Below are 21,187 nucleotides of genomic sequence, written 5' to 3'. Positions count from 1 at the left end.
AACTCTTCATCTAGATACCTGTCTCACCGGCGATTGAACGAGTACTTTTTGCCTGCTTGATTGATATGGTGACCACTGTGTCACGTACGTCGGCAAAATATTAATTACGTATTAATATTTAAGGTAATAGAACTCATGGTTCCAATAACACACCCATATCCATCTTAAAATTACAGTTGCTTATAAAAGTGAGCAGGTTTTAACTTAAACTCATATGCTGTGAACCGTATTCGCGCTAAAAGCAATTTTGACTTTAATACTGAGACGAGAATTTCACAAATACTTCGAACCTTCATTGACTGAAGAACAAGACAAACTACTACAATATTATATTATACTAATATGTATCGCGTAACTTATGACAGGATAGTAAAACAAACTTACACTCGCGACATATTCAAAAACTGAAACTAGCGAGTTTGAAACTAGGCTATCGGTAGCGCTACCAAGTACTGCATCTGCGTCTGCAAAGGAACGCCTGCAAACTTCTCTAATGAGATGAATAATTAAACAGCGTGTGCCAATACCGCCGAGTACACTCGATATATCGCCGTCAGGGAGATATTTATGTTGTGGAGCATTAACAGTATTGTTGTCGTTTCAAATGTCTCGTGGTTACAAATATATGGCAACTACAAAGCTCTGTGGGTGCGTTGTGGTCGATTTATTATTTGTACGCTAAATCTAACTTTGAGCGCGGTGCTGGCGGTCTGTGAATTCGATATACGTATCTAATTGATTTTTAATGTTTGACAGTTATTGTTTGGTAAACTTTAACTTTAATATACGGATACAATGTTACTTCCATTCATAAAATTTATCAATATTATATTATGTCAACTGCTTGGACATACGTTATTAAATGCATTTAATTTTGGATACGCATACGAGGACATTTACATATTGCCAATTAAATTATTTTTTCTATACTTCTACTGAATTTGCACACAATCTTAAGCTTCGCTTACCGTCCTTGCTGTGTTAGTTGCACGAATAACTTTACAGAAGTCGAAGCTGTTCATCTTCTGGGTTTATTTTAAAAAAATATTCGCCATCCAAAAGATTTACATCTATTTATCTCTAGATAGGCACATAAACTCTAAAACGCTCCTTTATATTTATCTCACTTTATAGTTCACCAACGTATACCCTAATTTTCCCTTACAAAGAAAATTTAGTACAGTATTTAGGAGCTTTAAGCTTACAGCCGGGCGTGTAAAGAGAAAATGAGGCTCCGTAAAGGAGGGAAAGAAATGAAAGTTACTTTGAGACTATGATAGAGCCTTAAAAGCTTCGATTAAAAGTGCCTAAGTTAAGAAACACCTCGTAAAGTAAGTCCATGTTTATAATGCTAAAGTAATAAAATGGAAAAATGTAGCACGGAAATAAAAGGAAGGTAGGGAAATATAAGAGGTTATTTTTGGAAAGGAATTTTGATTTAGATACTCGTCTACTCTTGTTACGTTGAGATCGCTGCTTAGCGATAAGGCCGCCTATTGCATACGATTAACTATATAATTGTATATCATTGTTATGTTCTGTTGAAGTGTGCAATAAAGAATATCTATCTATCTATCTACGTTGGAAATTAGCAGATAGGTATGAAGTTCACCTGATGTTCTATTATATGAATATCTCAACATATATATAATAGCGCTTGTCTTTCACGTAGAAGGTCCCGGCTTCGATTACCGATCAAGCAAATATTTTGTACATTGTGTAAATGAATTTAAATGACTGTTCTGGATCCATGTGTTTATAATGTTCTTGTATTATTTAATGTTTCCTAATGTTTACAGCGTGTGCGATTATTATTGCCTATCACTATTGTTATGTCATATTGATCTAGAAGAAAATGCAATTTAGTACCAGTAGAGGGTAGGTAGATATGTCTTTACACAATATTTTTATGTTAAGTTTATGTCTTTATATGTCAAAATATCATGGCTTTACACAAGGTTTATGTTATTTTATTCTTATATGCGCACATAACATTGCTCAAACGAATTAAAAATAATCTTACCATTGAATTAATAGTCCGATGTAATGTCAATGGAAGGCCCAAGAGCAAAGTTCAAACGAGCATAACATATCAGACGTCACGGACAGGGCAACTATCGAGTCCCAAGGGGAATGTCAAAAACATTGTCTTGGCAGAATCGGTGCATAAACTGATGTTTTGACCTTAATAGCAGCCAGTTTCGAACTGAAAACCAATAAAAATCTAAATGAATACATATTTAATTCATAGAGTAGATAGGATGTTTACTGAATTCTTTTCAATGTTAATAGTCTATAAGCAAAAAATAATAAGTTTCATGTACGTTACAAATCTAAGCTAATAGAACATATATAATTGTATAAAAAAAATCTTATTTATGCAATGTATAACGTGTAACAGCGTAAGCAATATTAAATCTTAAGTAGAAATAAGAGCAGAAGATTAGTATTATTGTGATTTTAAACAAATAAAGGATAAAACTAGTATAATGACAACTAATGGAGTGTCAATCCGGGGCTTCCGACAAGCCTTTGATGGGACAAAGGTAAACACGTTCGCTGACGCGCCGAAGAACGGGGCGCGTGACAAATTACACGCAGGCGTCACGGCATGTTATCAGTGTGCTGCAGCTGTGCCGGTGCGGTGGATCTGAGATTGGGTTGGCAATGTGTATTTAAATAAAATAGTGCTTAACTTAGAATAAACCATTGTTTGTAAAACAGGAAGATAATAGCTCAGTTTTGTGTCCTTATTTTTTTAAGTAATTGAATGGAATTTAGTACAGACAGTTAAAATACACTAAACACATAATTGAATGTCATTAAAGTAATAGGTCGCTATTGTGGATTGCAGCCAATGGTACATAAAGCTAATTCTTAAAGTAATGTGTAATGTGTCAATTTGGGGTTTCCGGTGAGTCTTTGATGCGACAAAGGTGAATACGTTCGCTGACGTGCTGAAGAGCGGAGCGCGTGACAAATTACATGCAGACGTTACGGCATGTTATCAGTGTGTTGTAGCTGTACTGTACGATGGATCACCGATTGGGTTGCAATGTGTATTTAAATAGACTTACCGAACAAGGCAGGGGAATATGTTTAATAGAGCAAAAAATATAATTAAAAAAATAAATATAACAACTACGAATATTTTAGCGTTAATAAATAGCTTACAAAATTAAATAATAAACAAAAATACAATAATATTTGAAATTAAAAACCTCTTGGTTCTTGAGTTCTTCAAATGTTTCAATTATTATCTTTAATGTATATCCTTAATAATGTTAATATAATATAGTAATATATTAAACCTGTTCATTTTCAAGATAGCGAAATAATTGCCTGAAACATAATATTTGCCTCACTTTTCTATATGAAATAGTCGTGACACGGATAAATGACTGTACAACATGGGTACAGCCCGCGGCACAATTCGCGTCTTCGCACAGAACCACAGATAAGGCTCGGCGTTTGGAAAGTCTGCCCGCATCCCGTTTGTCATTGATGCCTCCTGGCGACCGGCCTTATCTCTAACATACATTCACATACTGATACGGCCTTTTAATTTTCTGTGATATATGGTTGCTGTTTAATTATTTTTAACGAGAAATTTGTTATACGATTTTTTGTATTAAAATATTCATTTTTGTGACATCGTCTGCCATACTTATTCCTAGGGTAAAGCAGTATATATTTCGGCGGAAGGGGATGCCGGTTGATATTACATATGAGGCGACCACCTTACTCCGCAGGAACAGCAACAGTCGTTTGCTTTATTAATCTTAAAAAACATCGAAGAATTTACATGACGACTTTTTAAACTTTTGGCTATACAATTACGTCATCACTTAGGGGAATAGTTAACACATATAATATAAATCCTCTCTTAATAGCATTTAAGCTTTCGACAAAATCACAGCATAATTTTGAATATTGTATTCGACTTTCATTCAAAACACACTCGACACAGCTGTTGTAACCGAACGTATCGTGACACCTGTACTTCATTTGTCACGCGCTCTGTTGATTTATCAATGGGAAAAGCGTCCCGTCGTTGAAGCCTGTTTAACGTGCGATTGCACAAGTTTAGCAAACAAGATGTTTTTATTTGATACTAGCTTATACTGGCGATGTTGTCTGTGTTATGATATGTGACACTTATGCAATTAATTAGCCTTCACTTCTTTTTGCAGCTTACTAAATAAAATAAGTATTAAAACTGTTCTAAACTCTACTACTTGTTAATAATATCGGTAACTACTCGTATTAGTTTATTTTGGTCCACTGGGAGATCCATAAGAATTTTTTCGCCTTAAAAACGTTAAAAATACTACAATCGCTAGGATTTTCCACACGTTTGAACCAGCCTTTAGTTTCGTATGTGACATTTAAATTTGTTAGCGTTGCAGTAACAAATTTCTTTTATGTTTATAGCCGACCTAATTCCTAACAAAAATAGTTGCGTGTTCCATTGTTCTGTCAAGCTGTTTAGATTCTTGCCTCACTTTTCTAACAGTATTTTCAGAGTGTAAATACGTAAATAGATCCATTATCTGGCGCTCCAGCCCTGAACTATAATGTTTTATTTTTCTCTTTTATTACGGCATGATAGCTCTCTTCGGCAGGAATTGTAGTACTCGTATAAACGAAGTTAATGAGCTATTGTGTTGGGGAAAATACTTGTATTATATTTTTACTTTAAAATCTCGGTAATTAGTAGTAAGAGCTGTAATATTAAACTAGATAAAGGATAATATAATTATCTTATATATAAAATTCTCGTGTCGAAACGGCTTAACCGATTTTCACCAAATATTATATGCATATTCAGTAGGTCTGAAAATCGCCTACTATATATTTATCATACGCCTAAGTGATAAGGGTTGTTCACCCTTAACATTTTTTTATTTATATGTCAACACAACGTAAGCCGGGTCAGCTAGTTACATATTAAATTTTAATTACCGTTTTGTCTCAGCGTTTAAAGAGTTTCCTTGATTCAATTCTCGATCTGTTCAAATGTTTGGTACTTGTTATTTATCCATGGCACTCTTATGGGGACTATGTACCTACATCTCTGTGTTTTCCTTTAATTTAATACTATATTTTATTTTTATAGTATATAACACAGTGCAATGAGCACCCAGTCTTTCGTTTCAAACCATTCTACGTTATGAAAATAATAATTTCTCAAGTAGCACATGTTTCTGTAGCGAGCTGGCGTTATTTCATTTTGACAGTGCACACATTAAGCTAATGGAAGAATTATATGCGGCACACACGCTAAAAGCATAGCTTTGCGAGTGCTACAATTACATTTGCACACACACAAACATTGTCTGGGGACCATATGTTCGGAATTTTGATTTTATGTATCAAGTGTCAACAAATAAGATATAGCTACACTATGTGTATTTCAAGGTCTGGTGTTTGAAGCCCAATCACACCTCTTATTTTTTATTATTATTATTAATTTTATTAGCTTGGGTTGTATGTATGTAACTATGTAACGGAATCTTTGAACCCGATTTCTATCCACTTTGAACGTTCAGTTTATTTCAAAATTTTGAAAAATTGTCAAAAACCGATGACACTACACGATTTTAATAATTTTGTACCATTGTCCTTATCGACATCCTCAGGATTAACGATTTTCGAGGCGAGATTGTTCGAGCGCCTTAGAGAAAGTTCATCGCAAAGTTATTACATTGCAACAATTATTGCTTTTTAGTTTCAATAACTGTTATAGCATGATTTTATTTTTAAATTTAATTATTTGTTTGTTTGATTGTGGTTGTATCTACATCGGAAACACCACCGCACCCGTTTCTGCCTAATAAATACAATATTAAGTGTACTGTCCTCTGGTTTTAAGGGTGTGGTAGGGGAGATACACTTACAGCTGAGGTAGCAATGCCGATCTCAGGTAAGACTAATCCTATGTAGCTATGATGAACTATCCGTGGGTTACAGTTGCCACGTACCATCAAGAACACTGAGTGTTCATTTGTTACTTTAATAATAAGAAAAAAATAGCAATTGTAATTAGTTTAGGAAGAACGGATTCATAATATTGATGAAGTTCATATTGGTGCACGAGTCAAGACGACAACGACAAGTGCATAGCTAATATGCACATGAGATCGTATAAACTATTTTATGTCATTCCAATCGAACCACGTTATATTTTACCATATTTTATGAAAACCATTAAAATTTCCCGTTATTTCAGCACCGAACAATACATGAACCGGAGCATGTATCGCGGGATAAACCGTACTGCGGTTACAGAATCCACATGGAATAATATCATGCTATAATTAGCCGTTTTTGCAGCCGAAGTATAATTTTCATTCGCGATTCATTTCACAAATTGGGCTAGAGTTTTTGTTTCACAAATAGATAATAATTTTATTTATATTACACACGTATATTTGTTTTCATTACCAATAATTGCTAAATTTCTACTATTCAATAATATTGTGAATGTTGACGTGTAATATTACATTCGCTTCATTTATAGACATGATGTTATTTGAATCTAATGTTTGTTTTTAAATTCTACGAAATATCATTTAATTAATTTATTTAATGTCAAAATCTACTAAATAATATTCTAAGTATAAATCCAGCTTAATAAGCGTATTTCTTGTTTTTCTTGTTCGAAGTTAACAAAGATTTTTTCTTAGTTCGCCATAGAGTATCCCATTACCCTAACCACGTAATATTGCGCTCACCCAAAGATCTTAACGGTGATTCTAACTATTTTCCCGTCGACCTAATCAACTGAAGCTGCTGTTACCTCATGTTTTGTGTTGTAGGTACTTGAGAGATTCATAAGGTGTTTATCGTTATAATTACAAACATTGTCTTTAATTGCATGTCTTTTATTAAGTCGGTAATTGATTAAAACAATATCTATTACATCTAAGTCAAGTCGTACAACTTTAGTTGTTCGTAAGATTACGTTGTTGTGATACTAGTACTGTACATCTTAATACGAATACCAATCTTAATACGAAGAGTTTTATATTTTTTAGTTTTTAAGAGAGCCATAATACAAGTTTGTCATAGAGCTTCCCCTTACATTGACAACGTAATATTACGATCACCAATATATATAAAGATCTTTATGACGATTGCAAGCATTTCCGCGCCAAACTAATCAACTAAGGCTCTTTGTAGATTTACATATTTTTTTTATGTTACATAATATTTTCATAGGACAGGATTCACTTTATTCGATTTTCGAAAGAAAAAGCCTAACATAAGGAAAATGTCGTAAAATTACGCCTTATTAATGTTATTACCCTAACAAGATTATTACATGTACAATATATTATCTTCACAACCATTATGAGTATCATAGTAATACTAATAACGTGGAGATTTAGTAACAAGGACACAAAAACAGTATCGCTCGCTCTTATCGCTCTATTTTACCTTAAGTTGGCTACGCCTACGCATTTCTATGATGAAAATTGAAACTAATTAGTTTGATAATAATAAAAATATTCCTAACATAAACACCGGTAAATGTATTATGTTACTCGGAACATCGCTATTATTTAAAGATGTGTAAATAATAGGCAAGTAATTAGTAATTGAAAATTAAGGGAACACTTTTGTGTTCATTTAGTAATAAAAATTTCTAGTTAGTGAAATAATATAATAGAAGTTTGGTTATTTTCAAGACTAGAAGTTATCGTTATTTTCTGCACGGACAGAAATTTTAATTTTTGTAATATTAGTTATATAAGGTATTCTAGCGCCGCTTCTTCTTCTTCTTTCTTTGGAAGTATTAGAATTTTTGAGACTGAAATGTACACATACAAAAAAAAACTTACAAACAAACATGAACAAAAGGAATTAACGTTACACAAAAAAATATAATTTTGATTAAAAGAAACTGTGACCTAAATATTCGAAACAAGACTCGCGTGACGTCTGTGACGTTCTACAATTCATATACCATGAGATTGATGTGTGAAGGAAACTCGTGAAATTGGTAAAAGGGGACTAAGTGTTGGGGCGAGAGGGCGATCGGAAAGCCTTCGGAGTCGCGACACACTTTCGTCACGCATTTTACTGAACAAATGTTTAGGTTTAAGGGACTTGTCGCATAGTTGAATAGCGATGTGAAAATGGCAATAATAGTTGTCATACAGACATGTGAAATAGCCGAAGAAGGTCTTATCTGACGATAGTTCCAGTTAGATAGTATGGTGCTGAAATAACGGGAAATTTTAATGGTTGTCATAAAAGAAGGTATACAATAACGTGATTTAATTGCAAAGAAAATATTATATATTACTAGCTGACCCGGCAAACGTTGTGTTGCCATATAAATAAAAAAATGTTAAGGGTGAACAACCCTTATCACTTAGGGGTATGAAAAACAGATAGTAGCCGATTCTCAGACGTACTGAATATCCATATAAAATTTGGTGAAATCGGTATAGCCGTTTCAGACGAGTACGGTAACTAACATTGTGACACGAGAATTTTGAATATAAGACAATAAATACCGTTCTGTCACTTAGGATTTCACGTTTAAGTTCGATTTGTGTAATATCAAATTAATTTTATTTAGATTCCCTTTCTGAAATTTAATGTTTGTGTACAATCACGGCACAATTTATAATCAAGACTACTTAAGTCGAAACGCCTCGTATCTTGCCCTTCAAAGTTAAATACTATTGCTTTAAACTAGAAAAGCCTACCTTACAACTGACATATCACTGATGTAGAGGTACGAGTATCTTAGCGCGTCGTTTTGATGTTTTCCGTAAGACCAGTTGGTAAGATTGTTTAACTTATGCGCCACACGTTTTATTGAAGGTTAAATTCGTTCCCGACTTCCATATATCGACTTACTAGCTTTTGCCCGCGACTTCGTTCGCGTGGACTTCAGGTTCGTCCCGTCTTCTAGTAATAAGTAAGAAATACGGTAACTAAGCACTGCAGAGCCCTAATCATAGGCCTATAGGTAGCTACTGCAGTATGCTCCTATAAACTACATTTAACGATCTTTTTCCTTCAGCATAAACATGCAGATTCTTCGCTTTGGAAACACGTGAGCAAGCCACATAGAGCTGACCGTGAGAAAAACATGGCGTGCCCAAATGTAGGCCTGCTACCTTCAAGGTTTGACCCTGCGATTTGTTGATCGTCATTGAAAATGCGACTTTTAATGGGAACTGCAGGCGTTTAAAATTGAATGGCAAGTTGTTGGGTATGATTGGGATGCGCGGTATAAGAACATTGTCTCCCTTGGCTTCTCCAGTTAAAATTGTAGCCTTCACTATATGCCTTCCTAATTCGGTAACTCGCAACCGAGTACCGTTGCATAATCTTGGCGCATCCAGGTTACGCATTAACAAAACGGGTACACCTACCTTTAATTCCAACTTGTGTGATGGCACCCCGGACAACTCTAAAGAGTTTAGGAACTCTACGGGATAACTTGTAGTGTCATCGGATGACATAACTGTGTCAATGGAATTATACATTGATGTTTCGCTGTTTATTTCGGCCAAGATTTTTTTATTTATTTTCGCAACAGTCTCATTTTTTGGTGCCAATATGGTTCTTTCACACAACCAATTTTCGTCAAGAATATTTTGTTGCAGATTCGGAAAAACTTGTTCAATAAGTTCGTTTTCTGTCTCCACAGCATGACAAAATTGCTGTGTAAAAAGAACCATACCTTCTTGGTCGGTGTTTAGGTGGCCTTCACCAATTTCTAGCAGTTTTTGAGCATATGCTCCTGATTCGACATCGCTGAATAACTGGACTCGCATGTTAGTGGTAAGATAAAGCTTTTCAACTTTAGACCACAGATATGAGGCTTTTAGACATGCGTTAATTTCATCTGCTGCAGTGCCTCTCTCGATAACAGGTAAAGTCTGTCTAAAATCCCCTGCCAATAACACTACCACACCACCCATCAACTTTCGATTGCTGTGAATATCTTGTAGACAGCGATCAAGCGCCTCAATGGCGCGTTTGTGTGACATAGTGCACTCGTCCCACACGATCAGCATACATTGTTGCAAGAGGGCGCCACGGGCACTGCTCTTACTGATGTTGCACGTTGGGGTTTCTTCGCTCACCAGATTAAGAGGTAATTTAAAAACCGAATGTGCCGTTCGTCCACCGCTCAGCAATGTTGCAGCGATCCCAGAGGAAGCCACCGCTAATGCAACTTTACGGTCCTTACGAATTTTTGCTAGAAGCAAATTAAGCAAAAATGTTTTACCTGTACCGCCCGGGGCGTCAAGAAAGAAAAGGCCGCCTTTGTCAAGCTCAACTCGTTGTAATATTTTGTTATAAATGTTTTTTTGTTCGGGTAGCAGGCGTGGTTCAGTTTCGCTGACCTGAGCGTCTAATAAAGCAATATCGTAGCTTAGCTCTTTGATCAAATCGGTCGACAACTCGCCTCGACGCTCTGGTGTAGGCATACCGAAGTCAGACAATTTCTTACCGGAAATCGTTATTATTTTGTCCTCTATATGTCTCAGTGCTTCATTGAAACATAGATCATTGTTGACTTGATACATCCTTTCAAATCTATGCAAGATATCCTCCGATAATGCAGATTTATACTTATCCCATAGTTGAAGAGGATTGGATAAACCGCAAGTGCATATCAATATTGCAAATAGTTCTCTTATTTGCGAAGGAGAGCGACACAGCACTGCCTCTTCCATTGTGGCATCCCAGTGGTTGTCATCTTCCAACAACCCCAACTTCTCACACGCTTGTCGAAAAGTTTCAAGTTCTTGGCCGTCAACTGTTTTTAGATCCAAAAAGCTAGTGGGGCCCTGTACTACATTCAGCAGCATTCGCAAACAGTAACATTCGAAGTTACTAACATGCACTGTGTAAATGCGCCCAAGAGCATCTCCTGCCTTCACGCCTGGCCAGCCGTCGACAGGTGTGCCTTGTAAACGACGTTTCCATTCTTTCGACGACACGTTCCATGTATAGTAGCGGGGTACGTCAACATAAAGTAATGTTTTTGCAAATGCGTCATTTTGGCAAAGCAGGAAAAATGCAGTTAGTGTCGTCTTGGGTGGTGCGGCCATTCTCTCTCTAAAATTGTTTTCAGTGAAGTAAATCCGCTGACCATTAGGCAGATGAACCGCAAGGTGAGTGACTGTTGGGTGTCTTTCATGCAGAGGCAGACCCAAGATCCGCCACGCTGCTTCGTTACTACTAACATATCTACCGGCTCGATACGTTTGCACCTCATCTCTCGGGTCAATATTAACATTCCCTTGCTGTCGAATGTTAAAAATAGCCTGGTCGCTGCCTTTGTTTATATATTTACAAATATATTTTATCGCCTGTACCGTATTGCAGAACTCTACATTTATGTGACAGTTATAAATTTTAGACAGAAGAGGAGAATATGGGACAATCCAGCTATTGTCAACCAATACTTCCTGTGTTCCACCTCGGGTTTTTAGAGTTATCGTACGGCCGCCATCTCCTGGTGTTCTACGCCTGTACAAAGGATAGCCTTTGTCGTTAGTTTGAGTATCTTTTAAAAGCGCCCTTGGATACTTTTTGGTGCATTTTCCTTCTTTCATGCATGGTGATGACGGATTTAGTGCACCACAGGGACCGTGAATCATATTTTTGGTTACAGTATCGTAGAGTTTTCGATCACTTTCTGGATTTGGTATCTCCGCACTTATGACTTCATCAATTTGGTTGGGGCGTAATTTTTCCGTCAACCACAGCAGTAAGTGCACGTGAGACAGACCTCTTTTTTGCCACTCGATCGAGTACATGAAACACTTCATATCTCCAAATATTTTACCTTTTGTAAGTAGAGCAACCAATTTTTGTACTTTTATTTTAAATAACCTGGCTGTTAAGTCATGTCTGTCTGTTGCATTTTGTCCTGGAATGAGCTCTTTAGTAATTTCTGGCCAAGCGGGATTACATGTCATTGTAATAAACAGGTCAGGCCTCCCGTAGTTACGCACGTATGTGAACGCATCCTGCGTGTACTCATGAAGATATCTCGGGCTATTTACAAATGACGATGGGAGTATTACCAATTGACCCAAATTGTTTGGATCTAAATCCGCATCATTCCTGACCGCGTCTTGTAAATGTATATAGTTTTCTGCTCGCAGTTTTGTTTGGTTTAAAGCAATAAACCTTAAGCGCTCACTCTCCACTTTGACATACATGTCCACCAAAAACTGAAGAAAGAGAAGCCTACATCGAAGCAATAAATTAAAATTGTTGCGACGTACCATCATATGATACGCATAAAAGTCTTTGCACGACACTTTTTTGTTCGGTATAGGCTGTTTTGTAACTGGGTTTGTCTGAGGAATATCAAAACTGTACCCCTCTTGTCCTTTCCAAAAAATTATCGGGTACTCGAGAGCATCATAAAATCTATGAGTGTCCGGAACTCTAGTAAGCCGGCCATCGTGCGCCTGAATAACAATGTCCCGAGACGCAGTTTGTTCAGTACTAACTACTACGGCAGCTATTTCGTTTGTGGTCGGGGCATTGAATCGTCTTTCGTGTTCACCACGTGGTACACGATCTGGGTGTATCACGACCTTGTAATTATCGCTAGTCACTCTATCTTTAGCCATTTTAAATTCATGCACTAAAACGTTGTGATCATGTAGAACTTTTTGTATTTTTTGAACTGTGTTTCTTTCCACACCTGGTACGTACTCAGAACGCCTATCAACTTGTGCTTCCTCATCACCCATGAAATAAACTTGCAAAAATTTTGGTTGCGTATTAGCAGCAGGAAGCAAAGAGCCAATTGTGTGGTATATTTGCCCTTGGATTGTAAAAGTCGGGCAAAATCCTGGCATCGACACAATGTTATCAGCTCCAAAAGATGTCATATGGAAGCATGTATTGTATTTTCTTATGTTTTTTAAAAAACGGCGAGACTCATCTGTTTCATTTGAAAAAAGTTCTTTAAGAGGTTCAACAGGCTCGTCTATTGAAGGAAGAACTACTTTTCCTCCCGAACAACACATGCCTGCAGCTTCCTCTTTCCATTTAAGAGCACCGCAAAATCTGCATTCTTTATTCATCGCTTCTATTTTTATAAGCTTGTGGCTTTCGTAATCAAGAGTTTCATCGTACTCAAATGCAGCTTTATCGAATACTCCCCCCGCGTTTCTTGTAAATATTAATCGTCGCTGTTGTGCCCTTTCAGCAACAGCGCGTCTGCGAGCTTCAGCAGCTTCAACAGTTTCAGTAGCTCTTTGGGACCCTATGTAATTCGCTTGCTGAAGACGCCGAGCTTGAGACTGTTCGGGTGTCTCAGACGCCCGTTGAGATGCCCGATATTCAGCGTTCTGTTGACGTCGAGCTTGAGACTGTTCGGGTGTCTCCGCAGCCCGTTGAGATGCTAGATACTCAGCATTCTGTCGACGTCGATCCTGGGACTGTTCGGGTGTCTCAGAAGCCCGTTGAGATGCCAGATATTCAGCGTTCTGTTGACGTCGAGCTTGAGACTGTTCGGGTGTCTCTGCAGCCCGTTGAGATGCTAGATACTCAGCATGCTGTCGACGTCTATCTTGGGACTGCTCTGGTGTCTCAGCAGCTCTTTGAGCTGCCTCACGCTCTGCTTGTTTAAGCCTTCGCAGTTCGGCTTATGGAAACGTCTCGTTAAGTCTAGCTACTTTCATAGTTCGAGCTTTATTAGAGCTTTGGGAAAGATTAGACTTACGCTTTCGCGGCATAATTCTTAAGTACGTGTTGTTTCTATACTTCCAAAAAATACAGTACGGTAGTTATTGTTATGATTGTACTTTAATGCAATCCTTGCCTATTTAATTAACCTATCTATATAGTAATTCAATTATCAATGAAGTAATTCGTTATAATTAACCTATTTATATAATTTGTTATAATTAACGGTAAATAACCTATCTATATAGTAATTGAATTATCAATGAAGTAATTTGTTAAAATTAACCTATTTATATAATTTGTTATAATTAACTGTAAGTAACCTATCTATATAGTAATTGAATTATCAATGAAGTAATTCGTAAAATCATCAAATAAAACTTAGCGCAGTTTTTTACAATAAATTCTTTATCAAGATTACAAAAAAAAACTTATTCTTTAAAATTAACTCTAAAAAGTATTTTAGGTGGAATTTTCTGAAAAAAAAGCTGGTAGTTTTTAAATTTTTATTTCGCTGTAGATTTATTTGTTTCTTTTCTTTATTTTAAATTACTTGTCAGTATGTCAACGCTTGAAATTGATAAATTGCCTAAATTTTGCTTACTTTTTACCAAAGAACCTTAGTAGAACAAAAATTCGCAAAACGGACACAACCGTCAACGACGTCTGCCCTCACGCGTCTGCCCGCGTTCGGGTCGCGCATTCAGCGATGAGCCACTTCTTCCCCACCGCACCTACCCCGCTCCCCCCACGCCCCGTTCGCCTGGCGTCGCTGCCGGTATTTATCACCGAAACTGTATTTATCGCCGAAATTGCTATGACTCTGCATTTTAAATCTGTGATATCTTCGAAAATATTTATTTAATTTACATGCTGTAAAAAGCCATATTGATCTTTATTAAATGCACAATGTATTTAAGATACTTAATTGGATAAGGATTAATACTGTATTGCTTAAAATCGCTTCGTAAATAAGCCATTATTTCTCGTACAAATTAAAGGATAAAAAATGGTTATTATGGGTTATTCCTAAGAGATAAACATATACCATCACGGACTTTTTTGTAGACCTTTTTAAGTTGTACAATACTGTAGTAAATTGTTTTGATCTATCTTGTAGGATTCAGTCAGCGTTTGCAATGTAAGCGCAAAAAATGTGTTTTTTTTACGACCTCACATTAAAAACCTAAAAAATTGTAGCCTATGTGTTATTCTGATGTATAAGCTATATTGTGGTAAAGTTTCATTCAAATTCATTCAGTAGTTTTTACGTGAAAGAGTAACAAACATCCATACATCCATACTTACAAACTTTCGCCTTTATAATAGTAGTAGGATTTGCTCCACAGGTGTAAAGCATTACGGTTTGTGAGTATACCCATTATAACTTGGATACAAGTAATAGATGACAATAAAATACATTTTGCAAAATGATGAGTGTGACACATTTCTTTATCTTGCGGATGTCTTGGTTACACATAGAAACAAATAAGCTAATATATATGTATAAGCTAATAATATGTTTAGATCTCGTACTCTCTATATAGATTTCTGTCTGTTTGAAAATAGAATCCTGGAATTGATGAGATGACCGAAGTTTTATCGGAGGCTGCAATATTAAGACAAAAGTTTCAGATAGATATAATTCACCTTTATTATATTTACATAATACTGCATAGTACAATATCTGTGTACTCAGTGCAAAGGTATTTTAGAAAAATAAATAAACAACTAAATGGACAGGAAATTTTATATGAGTATCCTATGACAGTTATGTGCATATTTCTCAACATAAAATTAACCACAAAAATAGTCTCCTTACATTCTCCCATTAGACGTTCGTGCCACAGGTGTAAAGAATTAATGGTTTGTGTGTCTAACAAACACCGTTCGTGAGTAATCTGCTGTATGTGCACACGTTATTGTCTAAATACCAACATGTAATTATAACATGGTTACTGCTGCGAATAGAAATAATGTTTGCGTTGCAAACTGTTCCGTCTAACAACTTGTTTACGTTCTTAGAACGGGCTAAGAATAGAAGAATTGTACAGAAAGCGCTTAATAAAGAATTAGTAGTTTTTGAATACTGGTTCTGTTGTCTTTTCTGTGATCAATACTTAGATTGTACATGGATCGACTAAGAAAGGAAAATGCAAATCCTTTTCATAAGGTGTTTGTAGGTTTCTTATAGAAGTAGAAGTTTTCAATTCCTAAACATAAATTATGTAAGGTGGCTAAATCTTTCATGGGTAACTGTATTCGCTACTACAATAAAATTATACTACCCGACCACATTTTGAATTTCACTGAAAAAAGTTCAAACATGTCGAACGAAACACCTTGTGAAGTGGCGGTAGTTGTTGACATTCAAAAAGTGCTCTGTAAAGAACCTATTTTGAATAAAAAGAATTGACTTGATTTAAAAAGTAGCAAACCAACAGTCCACCTGATATTATATGGCTACTGCTGCCCAAAGACATCTTAAGACAATCCCAGGTAAGATAAGAGCCCTACCTGGGGTCGGCCACACGTTGTTACCCTTGAGGACTCAGTTAGACTGCCTTGGATAAGTATATCTCCCTTACTCCACCCTTCATACCCAAATGTAGCAGCGCTTAACTCTGCTGTTATTAGGCAGAAAACGTGACCTCCGAAGTCGAGCCACAAAGGGTTCTACCACCTTCAAGTTATTATTAAACCAAATCACAAATAAAATGGTATTTCGCTGATTTATTTTTATATGAAAAACCTTTGAAACGAATTTATATCTAAGCGTCTTCTGCACAAATTTTATATCCTGAGGTAATAAGTAAATGTTTGTCGATTGAATAAGTAATGTGTTCTGATAATTAAGTTTCGAGCGATACTAACTTCGTAACGTGTCGTAATTTATTGAGTAAATTAGAAAAGTAATGGTTATCTTAAACCTCATATATAAATTGTTCATATAAATATTCAATAAAATTTATTTCACATAACAAAATAAATAACTTTTATGTAAAGTAAGTGCATGTAAGTATCTTCCTCTTGAGACTTCCTTCACATAAGCTTTAGATTACGAATTATTCAACTGATCTCAAATTATTGACGGCTGAAGTCAAATGGATTATATTAAAAGTTATCAAAAATGTAGCTTTATTATTAACAAAAAATATACGTACCCACGTGAATGCATGCATGCAAGCTTACTAAAGTTTATTTGAGCGTTGGCGTTCCACTAATAAAACAATAACGTAAACTTTATCACTACCCCAATAAACATATAAACCGAATCAATCGTCCTTTCAAACCTGCACGACCCCGAATAAAACTATAAAGACGAATGTCGTAGAAAGATTCGAACAACCGGCAATTACCTCTATTGAGCGTTAAGGCGAATAGCTTTAGTTGCAGTTTCATTATCCGCTCCCCTAGACCATTGGGCTTATTGAATCCGATAAGGTACCTCCGTAATTTCCTGCCATTTTCGATCATTACTCTTGGCGTGATCACCAACGCGGTTAGGGCAACTGTTGACAAAAAGTGGACTGCGGTGGAGTCGTGGATTTAGTGTAACTGCTTCCGGTGGGAAGAAAGTGTTCGATTGAATCGTGCACAGTGCCTTTCTTTGACCGTTTCCTGGGTTTGAAATCCTTTTAGCGGAACATCTATTATGTTCGTTAGTTTTCGGTTGCTTGCACTTTTACAAAGATGGTGTATGACGATTCTTAAAATATTAATTCTTGAAATAATAAATTGTTGAATAATATGGAAATTTATAATGCTACTTGACGTTGAATGATATTTTTGGTTCAAGAAATAATACATAAGCGGCTAAGTTAGAACGCCTCTTTTAATCAGAAATAAGTTATGCTGCTGTCGTGTCATTTCAATGAAACGAAGGTCTTAAGAAACCTTAAAAGTATGAAATAATGTTAAATATAAACACGCATAAGTTATTATATTATGTACATTACAAATTTCTAAAGAAAATCGATTTATCAGTAAAAAATAAATTCTCGACTCGATTCGATTAAACTAGACGTCAGATATTTTGTATTTCATTTGTCATGCATCTTCATAAACAACATCAACAATCAAAAATATCTTCCTTCGTTAAAACTTCACATTTTTAGTGACTTTGTGTGCTTTTTTATTTTATCTGGAAGCTTCTCTTTCGATCTGCAATTAGAACGAAACAAACAAGTGTTGCAGGAGGGAGCCGGCGTATGCAAGATCGATTAATGGTCCCTAATTACGCAATTTCTGGCGATCTCTAATTGTGGTGCGACCAGTATATTCTGCGTGACAGCACGTTATTTCCCCCGGGGGCGGTAAAGATAGCGCGAACGACGTTGATGTTAAAAATGTATAAAACTAGATACGTCTTGTTTAAGATCTTCTAAATTTTAGTTATACTATCGTTACACAATTCTATAGCTGACGATATACATTTTAATGTATGTTCCTTATAGTTGTTTCATATATATAAGACATACATAGTACCGAAATGTATGAATATTTTCTAACATGGCTTAATAACACAAGGAATAGTTCAAGTAGAGCAGAGTGTAGCTCTATTTACGTTGGACTATGAGTGTGACAATTTTGCTACATGCATATTTTACAATAGCATTTCTATTTTAATTATCCCTTGATAAAAAAGGTAAAACAGTAATTTTCCTGCCGTATACTTTTTAATTTTTTTGAATGACTGGTGAATGACTGGTACGTGTAATTCTCTTATTAGTACCCTTACATTGCATTATGCCGTTTCCAGACTTGCTTTAACTCCGTGTATGTATCAGGCGTCGCGCCGATGGCATGCCGTGCTAAAACTGTTCAGACGTAGAGCATTGTTCTCCTGCACTTTAGATCAGTTGGCGACTTCGTACGTACCTTTATGACTGTTTCACACGATATTATCCGATAGATTTTGTTGATTAGATAGATAATGTTGAATTATGTGTAGGGTATAGTGTACTTTCTACTGGGATAAAGTGTTATTATAGTTTGTAATGCTTAATTTCACAGAAAAGGAAATAAAAAATACGAAACTATTGCTGTAAAAGTTATGATGACATAAATATTATTGTATCATATAGAATTCTTGATATCATTTTCGGGACATGAACGCATGTAATACTTAGGTATTTAATAAAGCAGGACTATTATGTTCTGTGTACTAAGATTTTAAAATTTACCTTTTAACAATTCTAACCTTTTAACAGATATAACATGATAAGTTTACAAGTGAAAACATAGATGTTTAAAAAAATAGTATCTACCATACCTCTCATACCATTCTCCTCATTTCAACAATCTTCCATCTCAACTAAACTCGACAAAAATCCATATAATAAAACTGAGGTAAAAAACCGTATTTTAAACACCCATGTTTCGTTAATCTCATTTTATACTGGCAACACGCTAATTTTATACGCCAGTACATTAGTCGTGTTTGGACCGTATTTTTTGGGTGAGCGCGCGTCGCGCACCGCGTAATCCTTTTGTCTCGACGTAATTTGCGATTACAAATAAACCGAGCCCTTTGAACATCGCAAAACAAAGCTCGAGAGATAACTGGGAGATCGTCTCTTGGCATTATACCGTATAAATCTGGCCAGTCACTAGCTATGTCTATCTATATGATTATACAGCTTTAGTTAGTCTGTTTGTTCGAATAATCATGAAAAAAACTATTTAATGATAGGGTTTAGTTTCAAAGCCCATGAATAAACTTAAATACGGACATATTTTACCTGGTTTGTATTTATGTAAATTATATGTACATGTATGTGTATATCATAATTCGATTAGCACGTAAAGAATTAGACAATTTGCTTATGATAAATAGACAATGACAACAGCAAAAGAAGTAAAACTGTGTAAAACTATGAAGAAAAGGCGGCGTATCTACGTAATATATGAAATAATTCACTTTGTATAATAATTTCAGAGAGTATTACGGTCGATCACTATGAGCTTAGTATAAATTCCTTAAGTTAATAAATTCAAGGAAGATGATACTGAAGATGAAACTGATAAACCACGTTTTTCAATCACCGCATAGAAACACCCGCAATAAATATGAAATATCAATTCAGCTTAAGGCAACGCGTAAAAAATAATGCTTTAATAAAATAATGTTTAATCGTAATAGGTGACGAAGTATATAATTAATTTTTAAAAAGATTTTTTTGGCTTCTATTAAGATTTTATAATTAATTTCTGTTATTAAGAGTGTACCTAATTAAATTTTATCTTCTATTTTGCAATTTGTATGATAAATTCTAATCTGATGAAAAAGTCTAGTTTTAAATTAAGTAGTTAAGTTGTAAATATGGCAAAACCTTATTTGCTTACTTATATTTTTGTGGGGTCAATCTGGAGCTTATTACGAGAGTAACAAAAAATAATTACTGAACAATTAATTTTATTATTTACTTATGTACTTTTGCTTAATATTTTTCTTTATTAACTAACATTATTACCGCTTAATACTACAAGATGAAAATTATATCATAGTGATTATTCATTTCTGAAACGCAAATAACTTTAAAAAATCAGAGGTATCTCGGATTCTGATTTAGAGGCCGAGTTTAAATGACTAGGCTATAACTACCTTTAGGTGGGAATAGGTAGCGGTCGCTTATGACTTTTACTTGTGGAACTCCTTGATTTAATTCAAAGTAATAACTAACAAGTCTTGCGTGTATATCGTAGCGATATATCGATGATGTGGCTAAAATTACTTTATCGTTGCGTCGGCTATTGTCCCGCTAGCGTGGCGTTGTACGATTTATTGGCTGAGACAACACTGGGAGACTGTGAATCATCGGAATTATTTGTGTTCGGGTTATAATAATATTGATTTCCGGCTACCAGTATGTGTATGGGTTGTCTATAAATAATTAATATTCTTTAATTACTGGGGCAATAAATTGTTTTTCAATCTAATTAAGTATGTAGGTGGTATTCGTTTTAATAAAATTCAGCCTCCTTACTTCTTGAAGTTTCGTAGTTTTTACTTTTCACGTAACTAATCTTATTACTACCTACTTAATAATCGAATGTAAAAGTAATTGTTAATCTAATTGAGCACTATCTTAAAATGTAAATAAATAATAGGTGGGTGTTATACAAAATACTTTTACGAAAGAAACAATTCACATAGTTATGCTCATCCGTAGATCAAAGACATTTATCTAATATCCTAAAGTATGATAAAAACTACAAGACAGATAAATTATTATATCTATTCATTTTGTGTGATCTAAAAACAGCGAACCAAAACAAATAGTTACACTCATAAGTATGCAAACCACAACTCAATCCATGCCCCCAAGTTTTATTAAAACTGTTACTGTACAGATTTTAATAATTTAACAAACATTCGCTAAACTATGCTCGTATAACTTTAGCACGTTCTAACCAGCTTATTGCCCTTTTCGCAAGTGGATAAACCTAGCTGTATACCGCCGATGCAACTGAAATTACTTTGTTGCCATCG

General features: G+C 35.4%; 1 protein-coding gene across 1 annotated transcript; it reads right to left on the bottom strand.

Annotated features, from left to right (window-relative positions):
- Window positions 1-8,993: 8,993 nt before the first annotated feature.
- Window positions 8,994-11,090, bottom strand: LOC140748265 (ATP-dependent DNA helicase pif1-like). Its single transcript, XM_073081050.1, has one exon. It carries the CDS (start codon window positions 11,088-11,090, stop codon window positions 8,994-8,996), a length of 2,097 nt encoding a protein of 698 aa, XP_072937151.1.
- Window positions 11,091-21,187: the final 10,097 nt, after the last annotated feature.

The sequence above is a fragment of the Epargyreus clarus genome, unplaced genomic scaffold (genome assembly GCF_041222505.1).
Source record: "Epargyreus clarus isolate Ecla_fem2 unplaced genomic scaffold, WU_Ecla_fem_2.2 ptg000003l, whole genome shotgun sequence".
Taxonomy (NCBI): Eukaryota; Metazoa; Arthropoda; class Insecta; order Lepidoptera; family Hesperiidae; genus Epargyreus; species Epargyreus clarus.
Note: the sequence above shows the minus strand (reverse complement) of the source record. Positions and strands in the feature narration are given on the sequence as shown.